Source organism: Pristis pectinata, chromosome 6 (genome assembly GCF_009764475.1).
Source record: "Pristis pectinata isolate sPriPec2 chromosome 6, sPriPec2.1.pri, whole genome shotgun sequence".
NCBI classification, from domain to species: Eukaryota; Metazoa; Chordata; class Chondrichthyes; order Rhinopristiformes; family Pristidae; genus Pristis; species Pristis pectinata.
In genome coordinates this window covers 30,183,517-30,204,523 of record NC_067410.1, presented here as the reverse complement: position 1 = coordinate 30,204,523, position 21,007 = coordinate 30,183,517, and the positions used below count along the sequence as shown (strand labels likewise).

General features: G+C 36.7%; 1 protein-coding gene across 1 annotated transcript in view; it reads left to right on the top strand.

Moving 5' to 3' along the window:
* The window catches only part of LOC127571379 (A disintegrin and metalloproteinase with thrombospondin motifs 9-like), a 205,506-nt gene that overhangs the window by 30,543 nt on the left and 153,956 nt on the right, over positions 1-21,007 (top strand). Inside the window, exons 4-11 of the mRNA XM_052017693.1 lie at positions 1,572-1,837; positions 2,075-2,158; positions 2,245-2,369; positions 3,107-3,147; positions 5,065-5,170; positions 16,533-16,679; positions 16,929-17,070; positions 17,673-17,777. Coding sequence (XP_051873653.1) covers positions 1,572-1,837; positions 2,075-2,158; positions 2,245-2,369; positions 3,107-3,147; positions 5,065-5,170; positions 16,533-16,679; positions 16,929-17,070; positions 17,673-17,777 — 1,016 coding nt within the window. The remainder of the gene's footprint in view (positions 1-1,571; positions 1,838-2,074; positions 2,159-2,244; positions 2,370-3,106; positions 3,148-5,064; positions 5,171-16,532; positions 16,680-16,928; positions 17,071-17,672; positions 17,778-21,007) is intronic.

Sequence of the window (21,007 nt, the reverse complement as noted above, 5' to 3'; positions counted from 1 at the left end):
CAATTATGTCAGATTGTGGTATTGCGAGAGTGGATTATGTTGAAGTAGACTGTAAAAGGATTATGGATAACATCAAAAAATGAACAAAGGCTTAGAGAATGTGTGCTAAATTTATTTACAATTTTGGAGACTTACTGAGCATAAAAAATGGAGCTAGATCCACAAACATAGTTAGCATTTACCGGTCCTTTATCAGAACTGGTAACTGTTTGTCTACCTAACAGGAGCAGTGATAATTTCTTAGCTTTAATTATCATATTAGGTAACTATTAGGTTTGCATTAAACAACATAAATATGTGTTAATCACATGTAGATTAACACCAGATTCCTGATTCAATCTTAATCAGAGTCATAGAGAGATACAGCAAGGAAACAGATCCATCAGCCCACCAAGTCCACACCACTCATCAATGCCCATTTATACCAATCCTATATTAAACATAGAACAATAAAGCACAGGAAGAGGCCCTTTGGTCTACAATGTCTGTGTCAAACATGATGCCAAATTGAACTAAATCTCTTCTGCCTGCACATGATCCATATCCCTCTATTCCCTGCATATCTCTCCATTCCCTGCAATTATTTTGACTTTGTAATTCACGTAAAAGTCTCACAAGCAGGGGAAAGTTAAACATTGCAAACTTTAGCAAAATTAACTCCATTGAATTTACATCAATAACACATCTCACTTTGAATTTTAGTTTAGTTTATTATGCTGTTGGCAGAAACTTAACCTAACCAATCAGATATAAATTTAACAATCTTACTCAAGTCCATTGAACTGTTGTAGACAGGACTCTGATGGAAGCTCTGCTTTTGTTAATAATTTTTTCACATCCTTGTTTTTGACTTGAGGTAATTGGTTGAGATGGAGTGGCTGACGGTCTCGTTCAAATTTCACATAGGTGTCAACCCAGAGTATAAAGTAGTTCATAATTCTGTAAATATTTAAAATATCATTCAAAGGATTGCTATTGTAAGACATACAAAACTTGTATTTGCTTAGTTGATGCTGCTTTTCAGGGTTTGAGGTTAAAGTACATGGTTGAAGAAAGTAAAAGGTTATTTATTTTGCACTTGACTGTGCTATATCTTAATGGGGAAGATTTGATACTGAAAAATATTTCATTCCTAATTATTGTACTCAAAAGTACAAAAACACCAAAGCCTATATTTCAGACATATTATGTGAACAAGTTAAGCTGAATTTCCACGATCTTAAAGTGTTAGAGTTTGTCTAATATATACTAAAAGATTATGCATTTTTTAAATTCCAGGAATCTGCGCACATCATTGAAACAACATATTATTTGTTTTAGTCCTTTTCCCATGTCTTGAATAAGTCAGTGTGCCATAACTAAAATAAAAGCAGGATATTATGCTGGAAATACTTAGCAGGTCGGTGGAAAGTGAAGCAGAGTCATCATTTCAGGTTGATGACCTTCCATCAGAACCCATATCTAACAGCAATATACTGTACATAGAAGTTTAATATTTGGAATAATGCTACTTTTATGAAAATAAGTTTAAAATGCTCTATTCTGAAGATTTTTTTTCTTTTGAATCATAGGTCATAAAAATAGCCAAAATAAAAACAAGTGGAATAAAGGACTATCCAGCAATACTTTGTCTGATCTGGAAAGCCTCAGAAATAGTGTTGCAATGCACAATTTAGCTAGCATGGATAACAAAACCACTGGAGCAGGAAGGCACAAACGAACAAAACGTTTTTTGTCATATCCCCGATATGTTGAGGTTATGGTTGTTGCTGATAGCAGAATGGTTGAACATCATGGAGCAAACTTACAACATTATGTTCTCACTTTAATGTCCATTGTAAGTACTGCTGTTGGTATTTTCTTGAATGCTTTACTTGTGATTTTATTTTACAGATGCACATTTTAACATGTCAGTAGTCTGTTACAATGAAAGCTAGTTAAGTAATCAGGTCTCCAATGCATTAAGTAATAAAATATATGGAAAATTAGTTTAATCTTCTAAATCCATACTTTATCAGGTTTTTTGTTTTTATTTAGTACCTTTTGCTAACATTTTGTCTTTCATCTGTTACAGGTGGCCACTATCTATAAAGATCCAAGTATTGGAAATCTTATAAATATAGTAGTTGTGAAATTAGTTGTTATAAATAGCGAACAGGTAACTTTTCAATTAAATATTTTAAAATTCTAACTAAAATACTACAAATAAAAATGAGTACTTGATACTTGTTTTATAATCCTCAGGATGGTCCATTTATATCATTCAATGCTCAAACAACATTAAAAAACTTCTGTATATGGCAACAAAAACAGAATAATGCAGATGAAAATCACCATTCTCATCATGATACAGCAGTACTTATCACAAGGTAATTCAAAATATTGTTGTATTATCCAAGGGAGAGATTATTTTGTAGAATCACTTCCAGCAGATACATTGCAAATCACAGGTAGGTCTACTGACTAAGTTACTGATGGAATAATGGCATTGATTGAATGATCTTGCAGAAGTCTCATGTTATGAGTAGAAATCTGAAGTTGTCACACTAATACTATTTACCATTCAGTTCCTTTTCCATTAACTTATGATTCCCCAAGTTTCTTTCATATTTTCTTCTTTATTCTTATTTAAAAGTAATTATCTCTTGAATTTATTCCCTAAACCTAACTACTATTCTATTGATTTCACATAATCATTCTACAAAATGCTTCTGCTCTTTTTCAATAATTATATTTTCTAATTTAAAATGCGATTTTTTAAAGGAAGCCCAAAAACATTTTCTCTTTTCAGAGTCAGTTTATGTCATTTCCCAGATTTGCAGAATTGAAGATGTGCAGTTTTAAAGTTTTTAGAGCAAGTGATTGTTGAACAAGTAGTAACTATTTATAAAAGGATTTAATATGACCAGAGAGAAAATAGTCTGTTTAAGTTTTCTTCAGGTCATTCAAATTAACTATGGTAAACAAATCCTACTTTCCCCGTCCATTTTTTCATAGTGACTCAAAGTCATCATAACTTTACATAAATTTATAAGGTATCTTGCACAGATGGAACAAAAATGTTTTTGACTTTCGAGCATTGAATTAAATGTGTGTTTTCCTTTAGGCAAGACATTTGCAGAGCTCGTGACAAATGTGATACATTGGGTAAGTTTTGGCTTTATTATGTTTTTGGTAGAAATATTATTTGTTTCCTTAGATTATCCTGAGCTGATCTAGTAAGTAATTTACTGCATGAGTTTGGTGGCTCCATGTTTGTGCCAAGTTGGAGAATCCTGGCGGGTGGAATAGAAGAGGTTCATTTTGATTACAGATGATAAAACTGATCAAGACCCACACCACTCATTGCACTTACTTTAATAAGATTTATTATTAATGACCACAAGGGCAAAATGCTGAAGTACACTTACTTCTGTGGATCAATAACCCAGGACGAGTTAACGTACAGGACTGGCTGATCAGATGTTAAAAAAAAATACGAATATGGTTTCAATTTTGTAAATTTTTTGGATTGAATAAATTTAACTTGTCAAGTCTCATTCAATCTAATTTTTTCTTTCATCCATCCAGAGTTGACTCAGCTTTTTCCATATGGAAAAGGAAGGGAATAGTATGTTTCCGTGATTTATTCATTGATAACTGTTTTTCATCTTTTGAACAATTGTCTAACAAATACAATTTGCCTAGATCACACTTTTTTGCAGATATTTGCAGATCAGTAATTTTTTAAAAGCTACTATACCCTCTTTTCTGACACCTTACAGAACTGAAATTATGGAAAAAATTTTAGGTCTTAATCCTTATCAGAAGGGCTTGATAGCAATAATCTATGATTTAATTATGAACATACGTTCAGAATCACTGGACAAAATTAAGAATGAATGGGAAAGCGAACTCCAGACATCTATACCTACAGAGACATGGAAGAAAATTCTTCATTTAGTTAATACATTTTCAATGTGTGCCAGACACTCTTTGATACAGTTTAAGGTAGTTCACAGGACCCATATGTCCAAAGATAAGCTAGCTCGTTTTTATCACCATATAGATCCTATATGTGACAGATGTAAATTGAATGTGGCTTCTTTGACACATGGTTTTGTCCTGTCCTCTTTTGGAAGAATATTGGAAAGACATTTTTAACATTATTTCAAATGTATTGAAGATTGATTTACAACCTCATCCTATCACTGCAATTTTTGGATTACCAAGGATAGAGTCTGGCCATTTATCTGCTTCTGCTAACCGTATGATTGCCTTTGTTATATTAATGGCCAAACAATCCATTTTGTTTAAATGGAAGGATCCAATACCCCCTACTACTTTTCAGTGGTTCTCTCAAACTATATCATGTTTAAACTTGGAAAAAATTAGGAGTGGTACTGTTGATCCTTTGCTTAAATTTGAAGATATTTGGAGTCCATTTATTCAATATTTTCACATGATATAGATCCCCTTTCAATAACTTTCCAACTTAGAGGAACGGAGTTGACGACATAATATTGCTCCGTTTCTACTGAGAAATTTTAGTCCAGTCTTTTTTTTTCTTTTTTTTTTGAAATTTTTCTGTTTAGTTTGGTTTGATATATTGTTTATAATTTTTCTTATTGATTTGGGGATTTTTTTATCTTTCTCTTTTATATATGTAATAAATCTTTTTCTTTCCTTTCTTTTATATTATATTCATTTACTAAGAGATCATTGGATCTACAGGTTTTCTTATATTTTATTGTTCTTTATTATTATCTATGCCATGATTGTTCTCCTGATCTCTTTGTATTACATGTACAAACATTGATATTATATATTAATCTATATTACTTTGAAAACTAATAAAAAGATTGAAAAAAACTTAATTTGTTTTTGATTGATTTTAAATTGAAGCAAAGATGCATTCCTGTAATTCTAATTTTTAAACCAATTTTAGTCAATTAATTTTCTGTGGAACATTAATGCAAATCACAATATACTATGTCAAATCCCCCATTTATTTGAATTATTTTGGACCATGCTTCACTTTCTGAGAAGATTGGAAAATAATCTTTCCCTTTGGATTTATTATAGGTTTGGCAGAACTTGGAACCGTATGTGATCCTTATAGAAGTTGCTCCATCAGTGAAGATAATGGATTAAGTACTGCTTTCACAATAGCCCATGAACTTGGGCATGTGTAAGTCATCAATGAGTCATTTTGATGTTATTGTTTTTATGCGATTTTCATAGAAAATTAACGTGCTTTGATATTTGAATTAACTTGGATGATGTTTCTACCAGGTAGATTTTCCTTTTTCAGTAATAGCTACAATAGCAACATGCATATTTAAACTGACTTAAATAAAGAGATACACCCAATAGCACACCATAATCTTAAAATAAAATGGATGGCATCAATGGAGTTGTGCTTGGTGAAAATTTACAAAGCATAATGTGAGGATGGTGAAAGGCTGGTGGAGAGAAGGAAGAGAATTCCAGAGTGGGGAGTCAGACAGCTGAAGACCCAGGAAGTATTGGTTGGGTGATGAAAATGTTGAAAACTCAGATATCTGGCTCACAGGAATACGTAATTTAGGGATAGTGGGGGGTGGGGGGCTGATAGTGGGAGAGATTTTGTTTTACTGGAGGTTACGGATATGGAAAGGAACAAAAACCTGAAAAGATTCAAAAATTAAAATAAAATGTTAAATTTTAAGTTTTGCCCTAGAAGGCTGGGAATGATTTTAGGCCAAGGAAGATAATATTGAACAATTCTTGCCTTTACTTGTCCAAAGCACCAGGGTAAGTTAGGATGAAAATTATAAAATACAGCTGCTGCCAGAGGCAGCGGAGAAAAGTCGAATTGAAGAGTTCTTCAAGAGCATGGATTCACTTGTGATTTTTGCAACTGAGAACGGTGTTTTTTGCATCTCCTTCAGAGTTTTGTCTGAACAATCCTGTGTCTACTTGGGTGACACCACTAGAACATTTTCAGCACCCTCAGCTCATTCCATCACCACCTCCTTACCACAGTCAGGATAACACAGGAGTCAGAGTTATATGTTCATTTGCTATTATTCTGCTGAAGGAGAAACAGCACTGGATAGAACAAAAGTCTCATGAAAATTAATTGCTGGAATCCACTAATAGAATATATAGCAGAAAGGGTGATATGGTGCACTTATTCATAGAGGCAATAGGTTACCTTTGTCACCTACTCATGAGGTCTTGCAAATTTGATCATTGTCTACACTACTTAAGTATGTGGTTATGAAGGCTATTATCACACTCAAATGACTCCAGTTATTTCAGACAGCAGGGGGAGCTTTGTAATAACAACCAGGTTGCAAAGCAGAATATATTTTTCAGGTGACTCATACTTTGCAGGAGGGCTAGTGAGTTCATCAATAGTGGCATCCCCATTGCTTTGCAAGCTATTACAGAAAAAATACTCATTTACCTAAATGGGAAGAACTTCGAGGCCGTGAATGAAAGACTTAATGTAACAATGTTCAAAAGATCCTGTACATGAGTTGACGTTCAGCTGGAAGCTGCATCGTGCTTTTATCTTTCAAAAAATTATCTTTCAAAAATTCTGTGCTCTGAATAAAATCAGGAATATATTCTGAGTAATGAAGTCCATTGAATGCCATTGGAAGTGGTCTGAGAAGCTAAGGAGCACCAATACAAAGCAAAAGGTTGGTTATCAAGAGCAGTAGAAGAATCTTAAATGGGCAGTTTGCAATGTCCTCCAAATAGTGTGCTGTGTGTTGAAATTTCACTGCACACAAAATTCTGAAGTGTGAGACAGCTGGGATGCAGCTGTAGTCACATTAAGGGGAGAGCAGCTTGGGCGAGCTCTGTTATGTCCTTCATTCAGAAGATTCCTCAGGGAATGTTACATTGGAGCAAAACTCTTCATGGATGAGTGTGTAACATAGTTTTCTTTTGGCACCAGCACACTCCCCTTCCACATTTTCAAATAAAGGAGCAGTTCCTAAATTCCATGAGAGTACTACAGTATCTCAATACATCTGCCCTCTTCATCATCTAATTGAATAAATCAACCAGAAATGCACAATTCCCTGTCTGAATCCATATGCCATGAATGATTCCTAAAGCTAAAGCTTTACATTTATTCCTTCTCCCAGATCTTCATGGTACGTGTGTCTATTTCCTAAGTTTGTGAGAGTGTGCAAATACAAAGTTACTCCTTGAATCAATTGCTACGTTTAATTCATTGTCCCAACTTAAGTTTCATTTTTTTTATAATTTTGCATTAGTCCCTGCAATTTTAAAAATATGCCATAAATCTCATTCAACTTACCTGCATTTTAATGTTTGATGGTCTATTAAAATATATAAAAAATCATAATTTGCAAGAGAATGTGCCCTACTAACATAAATATCCAACTTTCAAAGCCTTTCACAACCCTTCCACCATTTGAAAGGAGGGCCCCCAGCTCACTGTCCCTGAAAATTAAGTCTCTGGGTATATACCCTAATCCTTTTAGTGTCAGGGTCACTGGTCCTCTTTGCTATTCCTGCCAGGTTTTAAATCTCTCTACAGGCAGCCACTTCCATTAATACGCTGTCATATAAAGATGCTTTCACACTCATTGACTTGCTCTTCATCACTCCTATTTTGTCCTACATATCAGTTTGTCAGGTTCTGCCTTACCTGCTAGCTTTTAAATTGCTCTGCGAACCAACTTGTTACTTATCACACTGACCACACTGTTTCTTCAAATTATATTTCTCTCGTCCATTCTGCTCAATCACCCTCCCCTCTCCCAGTAAAATAGCAAAGAATCAATAATACATTATTTTCTCATGGCATTCTTACATAGAGGAGATTTGTTTTTGGCAGTCTTCTCTGCTCCATCTGTGACAGTCGTCTCTTTCACACACAACGGGAGCACACTGCTTAGTGGATCAATCATTCAAGCAGCAGTATTGACGTTGTGTGCATCCTTTGGTAAGATCATATTACCATTTCAGCCAAGGATTGGGGGAGGGGGATCTGGATGAACCAGGGAAGGAAAAATGAGAAGAGGTTTACTGCATGTTTATATGCTTTTGGAAAAGAAAGAAGGGGAAACAATGGAAAATTATAATATTGTTTGGAATTTAAATTGTAACTTGCATGTTTGTTTCTGGAATAGCTCAACACATTTAAGTACAAAAGTACACCGCCTTTTAAATTCATTTGACTTATGGCAGAGTCCAGGAACTTGACAATAGGAGGAGGTGTACACCTTGGAGCCTGCTCAGTCTTTCAATAAAATGAAAATAACATGGCTGCTCACCCTTGAATACATCAATTACTCTGCCTCCACAGCTCTCTAGGGGAGAGAATTCCGAGATTCACAACCCACAAGATATTCTTCATCTTGGTCTTAATGTGCAGTTCTTTTTGTGACACTGTACCCTCACATTCTCAGCATCTAGCCTGTCAAACCATCTGAGACTTTTATATATTTCAATAAGATCACTTCTCATATTTATAAACTCCAAAGAGTATACACTCAAGCTACAATATATGGTAACACCACCGTCTTTGGGATCTACCTAGTGAACCTTCTCTGAAATGTCTCCAATGCAAGTAAATCTTTCCTTAAATAAGAATTATAGAAAAAGTTAAAAAGAAAATAATGAGAAAGGCAGAGATGAACCATAGAATTAAATTCTCAAGGATCTATAAAAGATGTAAAATATTTTACAGACACATCATTAAAAGGAAAGAATGTATGGATGGCAGTAAGGCCATTGAGGGATAGATGATAGAATATCAGAGACATTGGGAAGATAGCAGACACATTAACTCAGTATTTTGCTTAAATATTTACCAGGAATTTAGAACAGGTGTCCATGACATTGGCTGATGAAATGACGAATGAAAGAAATGCATTTAAAATAGAAAAAGAGAATGTATTAAGACAGCCAATCAAATACCACAAGGATAAAACTGTTGCTCCAGGTGGATTGTATCCATGCATTGTAGATTAATCTAAATAAAAGGTAGTAAGGGTATTGTGACACATATTCAATAATTCCTTAGAGAAAAGTATAGTGCCAGAGAACTGGCAGATAGCTAATGTACTACAGTAAAACTCCGATAATCCTCTCATTCTCAGCCTCTAGCTCACTAGGTGCCTATTCCCATCCTTCCTTTGACTCTGAGGCCCCAGTTTCTGCACTCCCTTTCACTCACTTGGGCCCCAGTTCCATTATTCTCTGACGCACCAGGACCCAGTTCCCATGCTCCCTTGAAACTTGTGGTTTCCTTGAAACTTTCCAGAGCCCTTTTTTCCCTTGCTCCCTTTGCACTTAGGAAGGCGAAGAATCTTTGCACTTACTGGGTTCACTGGAAAATGTATTATACTACTGTGTAACATGTAAAAGTAGTGAAGTAAAGGTCTGTTGGGGTAGTGTGACATCCAATAGTTCAGAAAATCTGCTAGTCAGCACCACGCAAGTCTTGTGTGTGCTGAATTAACAGGGTTTTACTGTACCTAGATTTAAGAAGCAGACAGGGCATGTCCAGGGAATGATAGCCCAGTTAGTTTAGTATCAGTGGTAGGAAAAAATAATGAAATTCTTACAGAAAGAGGGAATTGACAAGAAGTATAATAATGAATTGTGGATGTGGATTTCAAAATTCTGCTTGAACAACCTTATTGAATTTTTTGAGGAGATAACCTAAAGAATAGACAATTGTTTTGCAGCAGATGTAATTAATTTGCATTTCCAAAAGATCTTCGATAAGGTATCACACAGCAGACTAAGTAATAAGATTACAGAATGGGTATTTAGGCGACAAGTAACTAAATGGAGAGAGCAGTGAGTATTTGCCATGGAAGAAGGTGGTAGTGGTGTTTCACAAAGATCAGTGTTGGAACCACTGTTGTTCACAAATTAGACTGGAATAAAAAGCACAGTTTATAAATTTGTGGACGGTGCTAAATTGAGGTGGGTTAGTCAGTACTGAAATGGAAAACAATGAATTACAGGAGGACATTAAAAACTTGCGCAACAGGCAAGTAATTGGCAAATGAAGTTCAATATGAATAATTATAAGATTGCACATTTTAGTGGGAGAAGGATGGAGATTGCTCGTAACTTGGAAACTCTGAGTCACGACGGGATTTGTACCACAGATTGGCTAGTGTTTATTTCCAGAAGGATAGATTGGAAAAGTGGGGAATTTATGTTAAATCTTTATCAAACCTTGGTTAAATCATACTTAAGAGTACTAGGTATATTTTTGGTCACCATGTTATAGAGGCATTGGAGAGAGTGCAACAATGATACCAGAAATTTGAGGATATGCATATCAAGAATGGAAGAATAGACTCGGTCTCTTTTCTCTTTAGAAAAGTAGACTGAATGGCAATCTGGTAATTGTTTATAAAATAGCATAAGGTTTTGAAAGAGTATATACAGACAGATTGTTTCCACTTGTGGGGAAGAACATAATCAGAGGCCATTGTTATAAGATGCTCACCAAGAATTCCAAAATTCAGAAGAAACTTCTTTGTGCAAAGAGTGGTGAGAATGTGGATTTCAGTAGCACGGGATGGTTGAGGTGAAACATAAAAGGGGAGGCTGGACAGGCATTTGTGGAAGAGGGGAATAGACAGTTACAACGATTTAGCTGAGGAACATCAGGAAGAAGCTCAAGTGCAGCATAAACAGTAGTGTGGACAGATTGCGTCAGTTGGCCTCTCTCTGCGTAGCATATCCCATATAATCCTGTTGAAGAAAGTAAAGACAGATTGAGTAAAGCCTATTCAAAACTGCTCCTCCAAACTCCCTATCATTTGCTATTTCAATTCTCTATCTCATCCCCACTCTGGCTGTCTGTATATACCATTCTCTGCTGTTAAAGTGAACCTCAATATAAGGTTGAGGAAGAGCACCTCACTTTTCTACTGCAAAATTTGCAGCCTTCTGGCCTTAGCAATGACTTCAAAAACTTCAGATCCTATCTGCAATACACTTTTTTCTTCTCATGCTTACAGTACTGGATGCCTGTGCCAGTTCTCTGAAGAGAAGCAGATGATAAGTGTGCTACCTCCACATTTGAAATTTATGCATGTAGAATTCTGCATCCTTATCACCCAACCTGCTGCTTTCTTTTCACCAGTCCTTCATTTCTTCTTTTGCATCATCAGCTATTCACACACTCTTTCCAGCTTTTATTTCTCTCATTATGTTTCCTTTTCTCTGCTGATAACTTTACATCTGCTTTTTGATTATTTCTTGTTCTTCAGCCAATCCCTTTGTTGACTGTTCTGCTTCTTTACCCATGTGCTTGTCTTTTTTTTCTTTTTATCCCAACACAGTTTTCCACTGTCGCCTTTATTCTTGCAAATCTGTTCATCTGTTACATCTCCTATGGACCTCAAGTCACGACAGCCTCCTGTTAATTTCTTCTGTTTATATTTTGAAGATCAGTTTCTGTGGTTTGAAGACTGAAGCAAATGCTTGCACTTGTATTCTAACTCCTTTGTTTATTACTGCCCTTAGTGGGAAAATCAAAGGAAAACGTGAAATGCCCTCATCTGGCTTTAATTTGCATTCATTTGTCAAAAGTATCACCTTTTACTGATTCTGAGCACGTGCATAAACTTTGTGTCCATGATTGGTGAAGGTTGGAGATTGGTGTGGATCTATCATGAAATTTGGTTTGTCTTTTTCTAAGTAATCCAATAGCCAGCAATAATTGACAGAAACATCTAATATACTATATAATCAACGGGCAGCAGTATGATGGACACATTGAGAAGAATTTCTAAATGAAACATCACCTACACATCATTTCTGATATAATTCATGTGCATTTTGGACTATATTTTGTGTGTAATCTGATACCACTTTTTCAGGTTTCAGTGATGTAATTGGTTTTGCATATGTTGGGGCTATTCCTACTCCATTTTTCAGCTGTGAAAAACTTTTTTTCATTTAATTAGTGCACTGCCTGGTCCAATTTGAGAAAGGAATTGCTGCCTGAATCAGGCTCCATCCGTGCTTGATTAATAAAATTCATCCCTGTGATATGTTTAGAATCCTGAAACAAAATTGTTTTCCAGCCAGGCAGGAGAAGCCCAAATTCTTCCTTTGATCCCAGAAGCATCATATGACTCCTTGGATCTTGTCTCCCCACCATCTCTGCCACAAGTATTCTTGCTGGACTGAGGTGGGATGGCAGGTGTATATATGTCTGTGCAGTAGAGCCTGGTCTCCAGTCACCATGAACCTTGCCATTGGACAAAGTCCTAGTTCCATCAATACCATGTGGTAGCTGGTATGCAATGGCCACCCCACATTAAAATAATACATGTACAACCATCTTCCACTCCTTAGCACTGGAATGGGAGCAAGGCATCCTTGACTTCAAGGGACTGCTTGGATCTGCAGAGAAGTCACAAGACTTTCAAAAACCTGCCCTCCAAGTCACCCTCAACCATCATCACCCAGTACACCAGGCTGGCCAAGCTCTCTGTATTTGCTCAAATATGCCGACAATGTTAAGATTGTATTAGTGAGCCCTATTTAGAAAAAAAATTGCACTAGCCTCCCATTAATCACTTAGTGATGTTCTCCTGCGACAAAATCTATTTTCTGTTGTTTGTGTCTTTTTTTTGAAAGTTGGTTTGAATCAAAATACCTGGGTGTCATTCACAATGAACAATTTGTGATCATGATATGGATTATTAAGCAATTCGCAGTTTGTGATTCCTGGAGGGAAAAAAAATAGCTACTTTTTCCAGCTTTCCTGTGATAGAGATTTTCTGATTGAATTTTAATTGGGCATTGGTTAGATCATTGCCACTTGCATCCACGTAACAGTCAACCTGTTGCTTCTGGTACACTTTGGGTATAGCAGTGAAATCAAACCAGAAAAGGTCAGGAACCTGTGTCACAAGAGATCCTTAAGATGTTGGGATCTGGAGCAATACACACAAAAGGCTGGAGGAAGTTAGCAGGTCAGGCAACATCAGTGAAGATAAACAGTCAATATTTTGGGTGGAGAACCTTCATCAGGACTGAAACTGTTTGTCAGAAGGTCTAAGATGTATTAATTCACATGGATGCATGAAGGTAAATGGTCATACTTAGGAATAATGATGTTCTTATAATGATTGCAATCCTACTTAATGCTGTCTACTTGCTGTTATTGAGAGAAACTGTCTAGAAATTGGAGTTTACCATTTTTGGTGTTCCAAACAGAAGCTGCGTGAGCAGTAGAACCCAGCTGGGTAATCTAAAGAACAAATCAGAGAAAATGTAGTTTAAGAACATCATTTGTATGGTTTTCACCTTGAATCATGTAAAACCTCACCTGTATGGTTCCTGACTGATCTGGCCGCTGATATTGCAGCTGCTGTGTCATCGTCAGGTTCACTGCAGAAAAGTGAGTCAGCCCTAAGAGACCAGGTCAGACCATGGGATGGGGGCTGAGGGGGGAGGGTGGGCAAGATGGAGCTAGGTGGAGAGCAGGGATTGTCTTGTGAACCCCCACTCCATCATCACTACAGTTTAGCAACACTATGACCACTCTGATCACTTTACACTAAAATGGACTTCATTTTTTTTTGGTCTAATTGTAAAAATTGTGTTTAATATATGTTTAATGGTTTTGTCTTGTGAATGCTGCTTATATGATGCAATGTGCCTGTGATGCTGCTGCAAGTAATTTTTTCATTGCACCTGTGCACACATGTACTTGTGCATATGACAATAAACTCGTCTTTGACTTTGTTGATTCCAGCACAATCCATCAAGGTGCATAATACAGGGGTGCTGCTGCTGTGATTATTGTCAGTGATGCATCTGGACAAAAGTGGAACATGGAAAAATGACTGTGGTTGTGGGCATGTTAATCCATGTCTCCTTGTTGACTTGTTGCAGGGTTTGTCCCTTGTTTAATTGTGAGCTATAAGCACAGGTCACAGATTGTGCCTTTAGCAGGCTATTTCCCTTGGTACATGGATGTGGCACACCAGATGAGATTATTTTTTGTGTATCTGATATTTGGGGTGGGGTGATTGTCCCTAGAAGTACCCAGGCCAAATGCTCGAAAAGACCATGACTTTGATCCAGTGAGCAAAAACCATCTTTTATTTGCAAGAGGGACCAACTTCAAGGCAAAAATTGTAAATTTGTACTGTGTAACTGAATGTCATGCTATTTTTCCCAGGTGTTCATATCTGATTTATGACCCTCTACAACTAAAAATATGGCACAATTCCATTAGCAAAATCATTGGAATCAAGTTGGATTTTACCATTTATTTAGGATGACAAACTGGAACCATTCAGTTTCCCCGCAAAAATTTGTAGAATTGACCAAAGAAAGAACACTTTGATGGTTTGAGGGATATGGGATGAACACTGGCAAATGAGACTAGCTTAAATGGGAATCTTGGTTGGCGTGGACCAGTTGGGCAGAAGGGCCTGTTTCCATGCTTGTATGACTCTATGACTCCTCGAATCATGTGGTAAAACTGTACCTGCCCTATTTCAGAAGAGACCACATTTCATTTAGCACACCAATTTTAACCTGTATAGGCAGAGTCCCTGTTGTAGACAGACTGCTGCAAAACATATATGGCTGCCATTAGGGAGAGAGAGGCTGCAGGGGAAAGGGAAAGAGGTCCACATTTCACTCAGCCTGATGCAGAGTTGTTGGTGCAGCCACTGTGTGCCAGTGAATGAATTTGTGTGTTTAATGAGGTGCAAGGAAAGCAGTGTGCTTTGACCTGGATGGCTAGTTGAGAGTTGTTGAAGCTGTACTCATTCAGGTGAATGGAGACTATTCCATTATGCTCCTATGCCATATAAAATCTGGAAAGGTCTTGGGGTGTCAGGGGCTGGTTTGCTCACTGCAGCACACCCAGCCTCTGACCTGCTGTTGTTAACACAGTACTTATATTGGTGGCCCAGTTGAGCTTCTAGTCAATGATGACGCCAAGGGTATTGAAAGTGGGGCACTCAGTAATGCTAATACCACTGAATTTCAATGCCACTTGATTGCACTTACCTGATGATTGAGAGTAGATTGATTATGCTGCAAGTATCCAGATTTATCCTGCTTTTTACGAACAAGACATAGCTGGATAATTTTCAACATTGTCAGGTAGACGCCATATGTGAGGAGAGTGCTCTCCAATAGGAACAGAGGTATGGTGTGCAGGAACTTACTTTTTTCATTCAGGAGGAGATACGTGCCTCCTGCACTCATTATCCTCTTTATCGAAGGTGCAAAGAGCTGAATCCAAGGAGAAAAATGAACTCAGCAGGTACTAATATTTATAATTCAGGGTCAGTCATTTGGCTCAGCTTCATGTCTGGAGGTTGAATTGATGGTAAGGCAGTCTGAGTTTCAGCAGATCATTGCACCGTTGTCTACACAGGTCGCGAGAGGTCGCCTGGTAAGCAGGTTCATGACATTAATGTACTCCTCTAAAGAACACACCAAATTACTTTCCACTATGACCTATCGGGTAGCATGCTCAAACATCCCAAACAGCTCCTTCAACTGGTGCTGGGCAGCAGTCTGGATCTAAACCAAGTGAGGCAAGTGTTTTCAGTCACCAAGCCTATCTCTATGGATTGCAAGTGAAAGACGCTAGAAAACAAACTATTAGTGCCAATAACTTTTTTTAATAGTGCTAATAACATGTTTAATAGTGAGGAGATAAGTAACAATGGTGTAGCAGCTGCTGGTTCTGCTGTAGATCAAGTCATACCTCACCTAGAAAATTTAATAATGGTGTGTGCTAATGTTGTCACTACTGAGCATTCATTGAATGAAGATGTCAATAGCTAAATGCCAGAAAAAAACCCTGTTTGCTTAAGTATGTTGTTGTGAATCTTAAATGGTATTTGAGCAGTCTGTAGAGAGTCTTGAAGCTGTTCGTTCAAGTCTTCTAATGTCAGCAAAATCTCCCTTTAAATGGACATAAATTTAGCAAATGGGCAGTACAGTGGCACAGCTAGTATAGCTGCTGCCTCACAGCTCCTGTGACTCAGGTTCAACCCTGACTTCTGGTGCTGTCTCCCTGTGACTGCGTGGATTTCCTTTGGGTGCTCCGGTTTCCTCCCACGTCCCAAAGCTAGCATAGATTTATTGGCCTGAATTAGCCTTTCCTATGTTGGAAGTAAATATAGAATATACAACAAAGCTATGAGAGTAATCATCAGTTGTACTGTGAGTATTCAACAAAAGATGTGGGTTACAGTCAAAATGCCAACAGTACACAACTAGTGAGGTCATTTGGTATGTGCCTGGTGCCAGAAAAGTATCAGGCGCATTAAGGTGGATTATACACAGACCAATTTCCTAAATTTGTTTAACTCCACCTAGGAATGATTACTGTGCAATTGAACCCTGGTTAAATTGGTTTTAATGTATGCTCTGTGCTTAAAGAAAGGGTACTATAGTATCCATTTCTCGGCAGTGATGTGATGTGAATTAAAACAAAATCATCCAGTTGATGACTGGATGACTGTAAAATAGACCTTTAATGGAACATTTTTATTTTCAACTAGGTTTAATATGCCTCATGATGACAGTAATAAGTGCAAAGAGGATGGAGGCAAAAATCAGCAACATGTGATGGCACCTACACTGAACTATTACACCAATCCCTGGATGTGGTCGAAATGTAGCAGAAGATATGTTACTAATTTTTTAGAGTATGTTTGAATTTTATTATGTCATCAGTTGAACTGTGCATGGTTTTTGTGTGGTTTTGGAGCCTGAGTTGTGTGAATTTCTACTGCAAGTATTTATGTAAGCATTCTGAAAGTTAATCTAATTTGCCAAAATTACATTTCCATTTAGAGGGTTTGTGATTTTCATCAAATGAGTTTGTTGTGTGAAAATTTTCAGTAGTGAGAAATATGAATGCGGGGATATTTTTCTTACCCCTTTTTTCCTTTTAGTACAGGATATGGTGAATGTTTACTTGATGAACCTGTGACAAGAACATATACACTCCCTCATCAGCTCCCTGGTCAAATTTATAATGTTGACAAACAATGTGAACTGATTTTTGGATCTGGCTCTCAGGTGTGCCCCTACATGGTAAGTGCAGTAAGGTTAACCGATGGTTGTGATGTATGTAGTTGGGATGCAGAAACTTTAATAACTGTTTTGAAATGTGATTAATGAAATGATTCTGATCTTTCTATAATTTTGTGGATTTTTTGAGAAGTATACAGGACATGTCACATGTTAATCTAAGTAAGTTCATTCAACATTCAATTTCACATTGAACTAAATGTTTTTTAATTGTTTTTTTTTCCAGTTTGTTTCACACGACCGTTTGTAAGGCAATTAATATAGTAAGCTGCATTCTCAACTTATGTTTTATATGTAAAACTGCCTGGTTGAATTTAAAATTTAAAATTCAGATGCCATTCCATGTTCTCATTTTACACTGGTGCAAGAGGCCGAAGGCTTAACCCAGTAGCTTCTCACTGATAAAGTGTTCTTTAGCAAATAGTGTCATAGCAAAATTGCTCGACTCTATTGCTGAAGAACAATGTATTAACTTCTTTTGTATAGTGATGTGTTCCAGTCATTATTAAAATATGCTTATTCTTTGTAGCACTGTGAGGATATTTTAGTACTGTGAAAATAGAGACTGACAGTAGCAGATTTTAGAAGTTTCTTTTGCTCTGTAGACACAATGCAGACGCCTTTGGTGTACAAGTACTGAAGGAGTTCAAAGAGGCTGTAGAACTCAGCATATGCCATGGGCAGATGGAACAGAGTGTGAACCTGGAAAGGTAAGTGCTCCAAATTTTGATTTTTCATTTTTAAGTCTTTTTTTAAAGTGAGAAATTAGTTTGATGCAAGTTACATTTATGTCTGTGAACAAAATACTATTGTTTTACAAGTGTCATGTATAACTAGATATTATATTCATAGGTTTCTGTTCTTAAAGCATTTCTTCAGTCATTTGGAACTAAGCTAATAATAAGAAGAACCAGAAGCACACTGAAGCAAAAGAAAAATTTAACAATAATCAGCATCTCTCTGCTTTGGTATATCTCACTAGATTTAGGCTGGTTGTTGTCTTTCAAGTGCATGTACCTCCTCCAACAATTAATAGAAGTATAAAGCAGAAACAGACTTAAAGCAATTCTAATGACATGTTTGTGATGCACTTTCCCATTCATTATCTTGGTTAGTATATAATTAATACCTTCCTAACTTAAACTTCCTGTTTAACTTCATTTTAGTCTTGCTTTGTGTTAAATTCTTCAGAAGCTTTTAAAGTACTTCGTGTTTTTTTTAAAACATAGAAATAAAAGTTTTGCTTATACATAACTTCATTTTTTAAGAATTTGTTTTGTTTATAATTCTCAGTTTATTACCTTTGCAGAACTGTAGGTAACCTTATTGCATTACTACGGTGCCATACACTTTTAAGATTTCCAGCTTAATCCAAGTAACTCCCCATGTCCTGCACACTACATATGGTGTTCTCATTTGACCATGTTCACTTCCTTTCCTCCTATTGTTAACATCAGTTATGTTTGCTTACTGCCATAAGAGAGAGAAAACCCTGGGGAGATGAGGGAGAATGGAAATGTCATGACTAGGCAAATAAAAAGGATCCTAAGAAAAATTATCAAGAACTTCAACTGAACATTGATTTTCCCTGGAACTTTTTCAATGAGAATAATACAGGAACTTGGGGTTCTAAATTACAAAGCTGGGCTCAGAGAACTGAGTGTATTTTCATGAAGGATTGAGTAGGATTATAATCTAGCAGTTTAAAAATGTTGAGGGTGGGAAATATGGATTGAAGCAGAATACTTAACACTGAAGAAGGGAAAAACAACATAAACCTCAAGCAAGACTAAAACTTAAGAGATACCTGCCCTCCACCCTACCCTGGAGGAATGCACTTGTTTAATCTGTTAATTAATGATTAATAAAAAGGGATGAATAAACATCTGGTTGCAATGGATTGAAGGTGAAGAATTGACAAAATACCTCAATAATACTATAGATCCTATTTTGTAAGATCAATGAAATTCTGGTAATATATTAGTAAGTAACAAAGGGTAACATAAGTATCTATTCTTAAGTTTTAACTGCATAACTCCGTGATCAGGTAGAAATTTTGTAGTTTCTCCCTGAAGATATGTCTTTGTCTGTGACAGGCCAGTTCTTTGTAGTCAATGGAAGGATAACAATTTAAGAAGCAGCTAGTTTTGTCTTGTTTCATGTATGCGTTTATTTATGAAAATTTACTTGGAAGTTAATGGTGAAATGCTCTCTGTGCCATGTCCAAATGTAAGCACTGGAGAGTTACTGCAATAAAAGAGTTCAATTATAGAGAGTAGTTGGAGAAATAGTCAACCACTGACAGCAACTTTGAAAGTATGATTTCTAATTGCAAAAGTTTCAATGTTACTCATGATCACAAGGGAAAATGACAGCAGTTATGGAGAGAAATGCCAACATTTCCTTGCAAATACAGTGCACTCGCTTCATCCTCATGCAACAAGGGAACTCTGCTATTTTTCATTAAAGGGTAAACTCAGGGTTCAAATTCCACATTACTACCTTATGTGGAATTTGAACCCTGTGTATGTACTTTGTTCCCATACAGTGGCTGGTGGGTGTACACGGTAACATCACTCAGTATACAATACATGAGTGGCAACAGTCACGATTTTCCACCATGATTATGCAGTTTGCAAACAGTTTGAGCCCTGATTGCAGGAAGAGCTTTGCCTGCAGGGTGAAGGCCTGGTCCTCTATTAGTCACAGAATGTTTACACCTTGGCTGTTGCCAGGGAGGTTCATAATGAAAATGCACTTTCATGCCTCCTAGATATTCCCAAGGACTCTTTCTGGAAGGTAAGTTCTTCTTTTCTGTGAGGCAGGGTGTGGCCCTAACACCACAGTCCCTTCTGTGGTGCCCCCAGCGTGATGTCCACACAATGTGTACTGTCTGTTCACACATGCCTCCAAATGTTCCCTGTAGTTGAGGTAGTTATAACAGGAAATTGTATTCCTCAAACAGCTTTGGCCTACTGTGAATTTCTACGCCTAGGACTCTTGGCACATTATAAGTATAATTGTTATAATTAATACTATGAGATTCCCATTCAGTTAGTACCAAAGAGGCTTGACTATCTTGTTGTATACTGAGCTAACAGTGCTTGGGTCAACCAATGATGTACTTTTAATTGCAATCTTCAGCACTCAACCACTCCATTAATATTGACAATCGCAATGGAGTTAAGAGACACAGATGCAAGCCCAGTTAGTTACTGAGCTCAAAAGCAGCTGTTGTAAATTATAAAACCAGAGGGTGATATCCACCATTGCGATGCAAAATTGAGAATCTGCATGAAACCCTTTTGAAGAGTTTAGAACCTTCCACAATAGCAAACAACTGCATGATTATTGTTAATTCGACCCATTATTTGTTACAGAAATATTCCGAGTGTGTGACTCCAAAATAGAGGTAATATTAAAATTTAGTGTACACAAATTTTAACATTTTGATTTCCTAATTTCCTTAAATCATGAGCTGTTCAAGGAAAATAAACTAGCTTTTTAATGTTTTTGGTATAATGAAAACTCAGATACAACTTGGAGAAACTTTGAACCAGCCAAAATACATCCTTGGGATCACCTGACCATGCCTACTGGTATGCAAGATTTACTGCTGAGTATTTCAAATCCTGTACACTAATTACCTTCGATTCACTACTTTAGAGCCAAATTCCTACATCTAAACCATAAGAATGTTTGGCACAGAAAAATATAATTCTCTAAGCCTGTGGAACACAAACAATAACAAGAGAAAATTAGAATCTGTGCTATCGGGACAAGACAGCATTGAAATTAAACAGTCATTTCAAGCAGCATCCAGGTTGTTACTGACAAAGTTGAGTCCATAAAATCAGATCATTAATGATCAGAACACCTTTCTATTGTTTACACAGAAATATATTACAGAGAAGAAAATGAAGCTCTCAATCTGAAATAG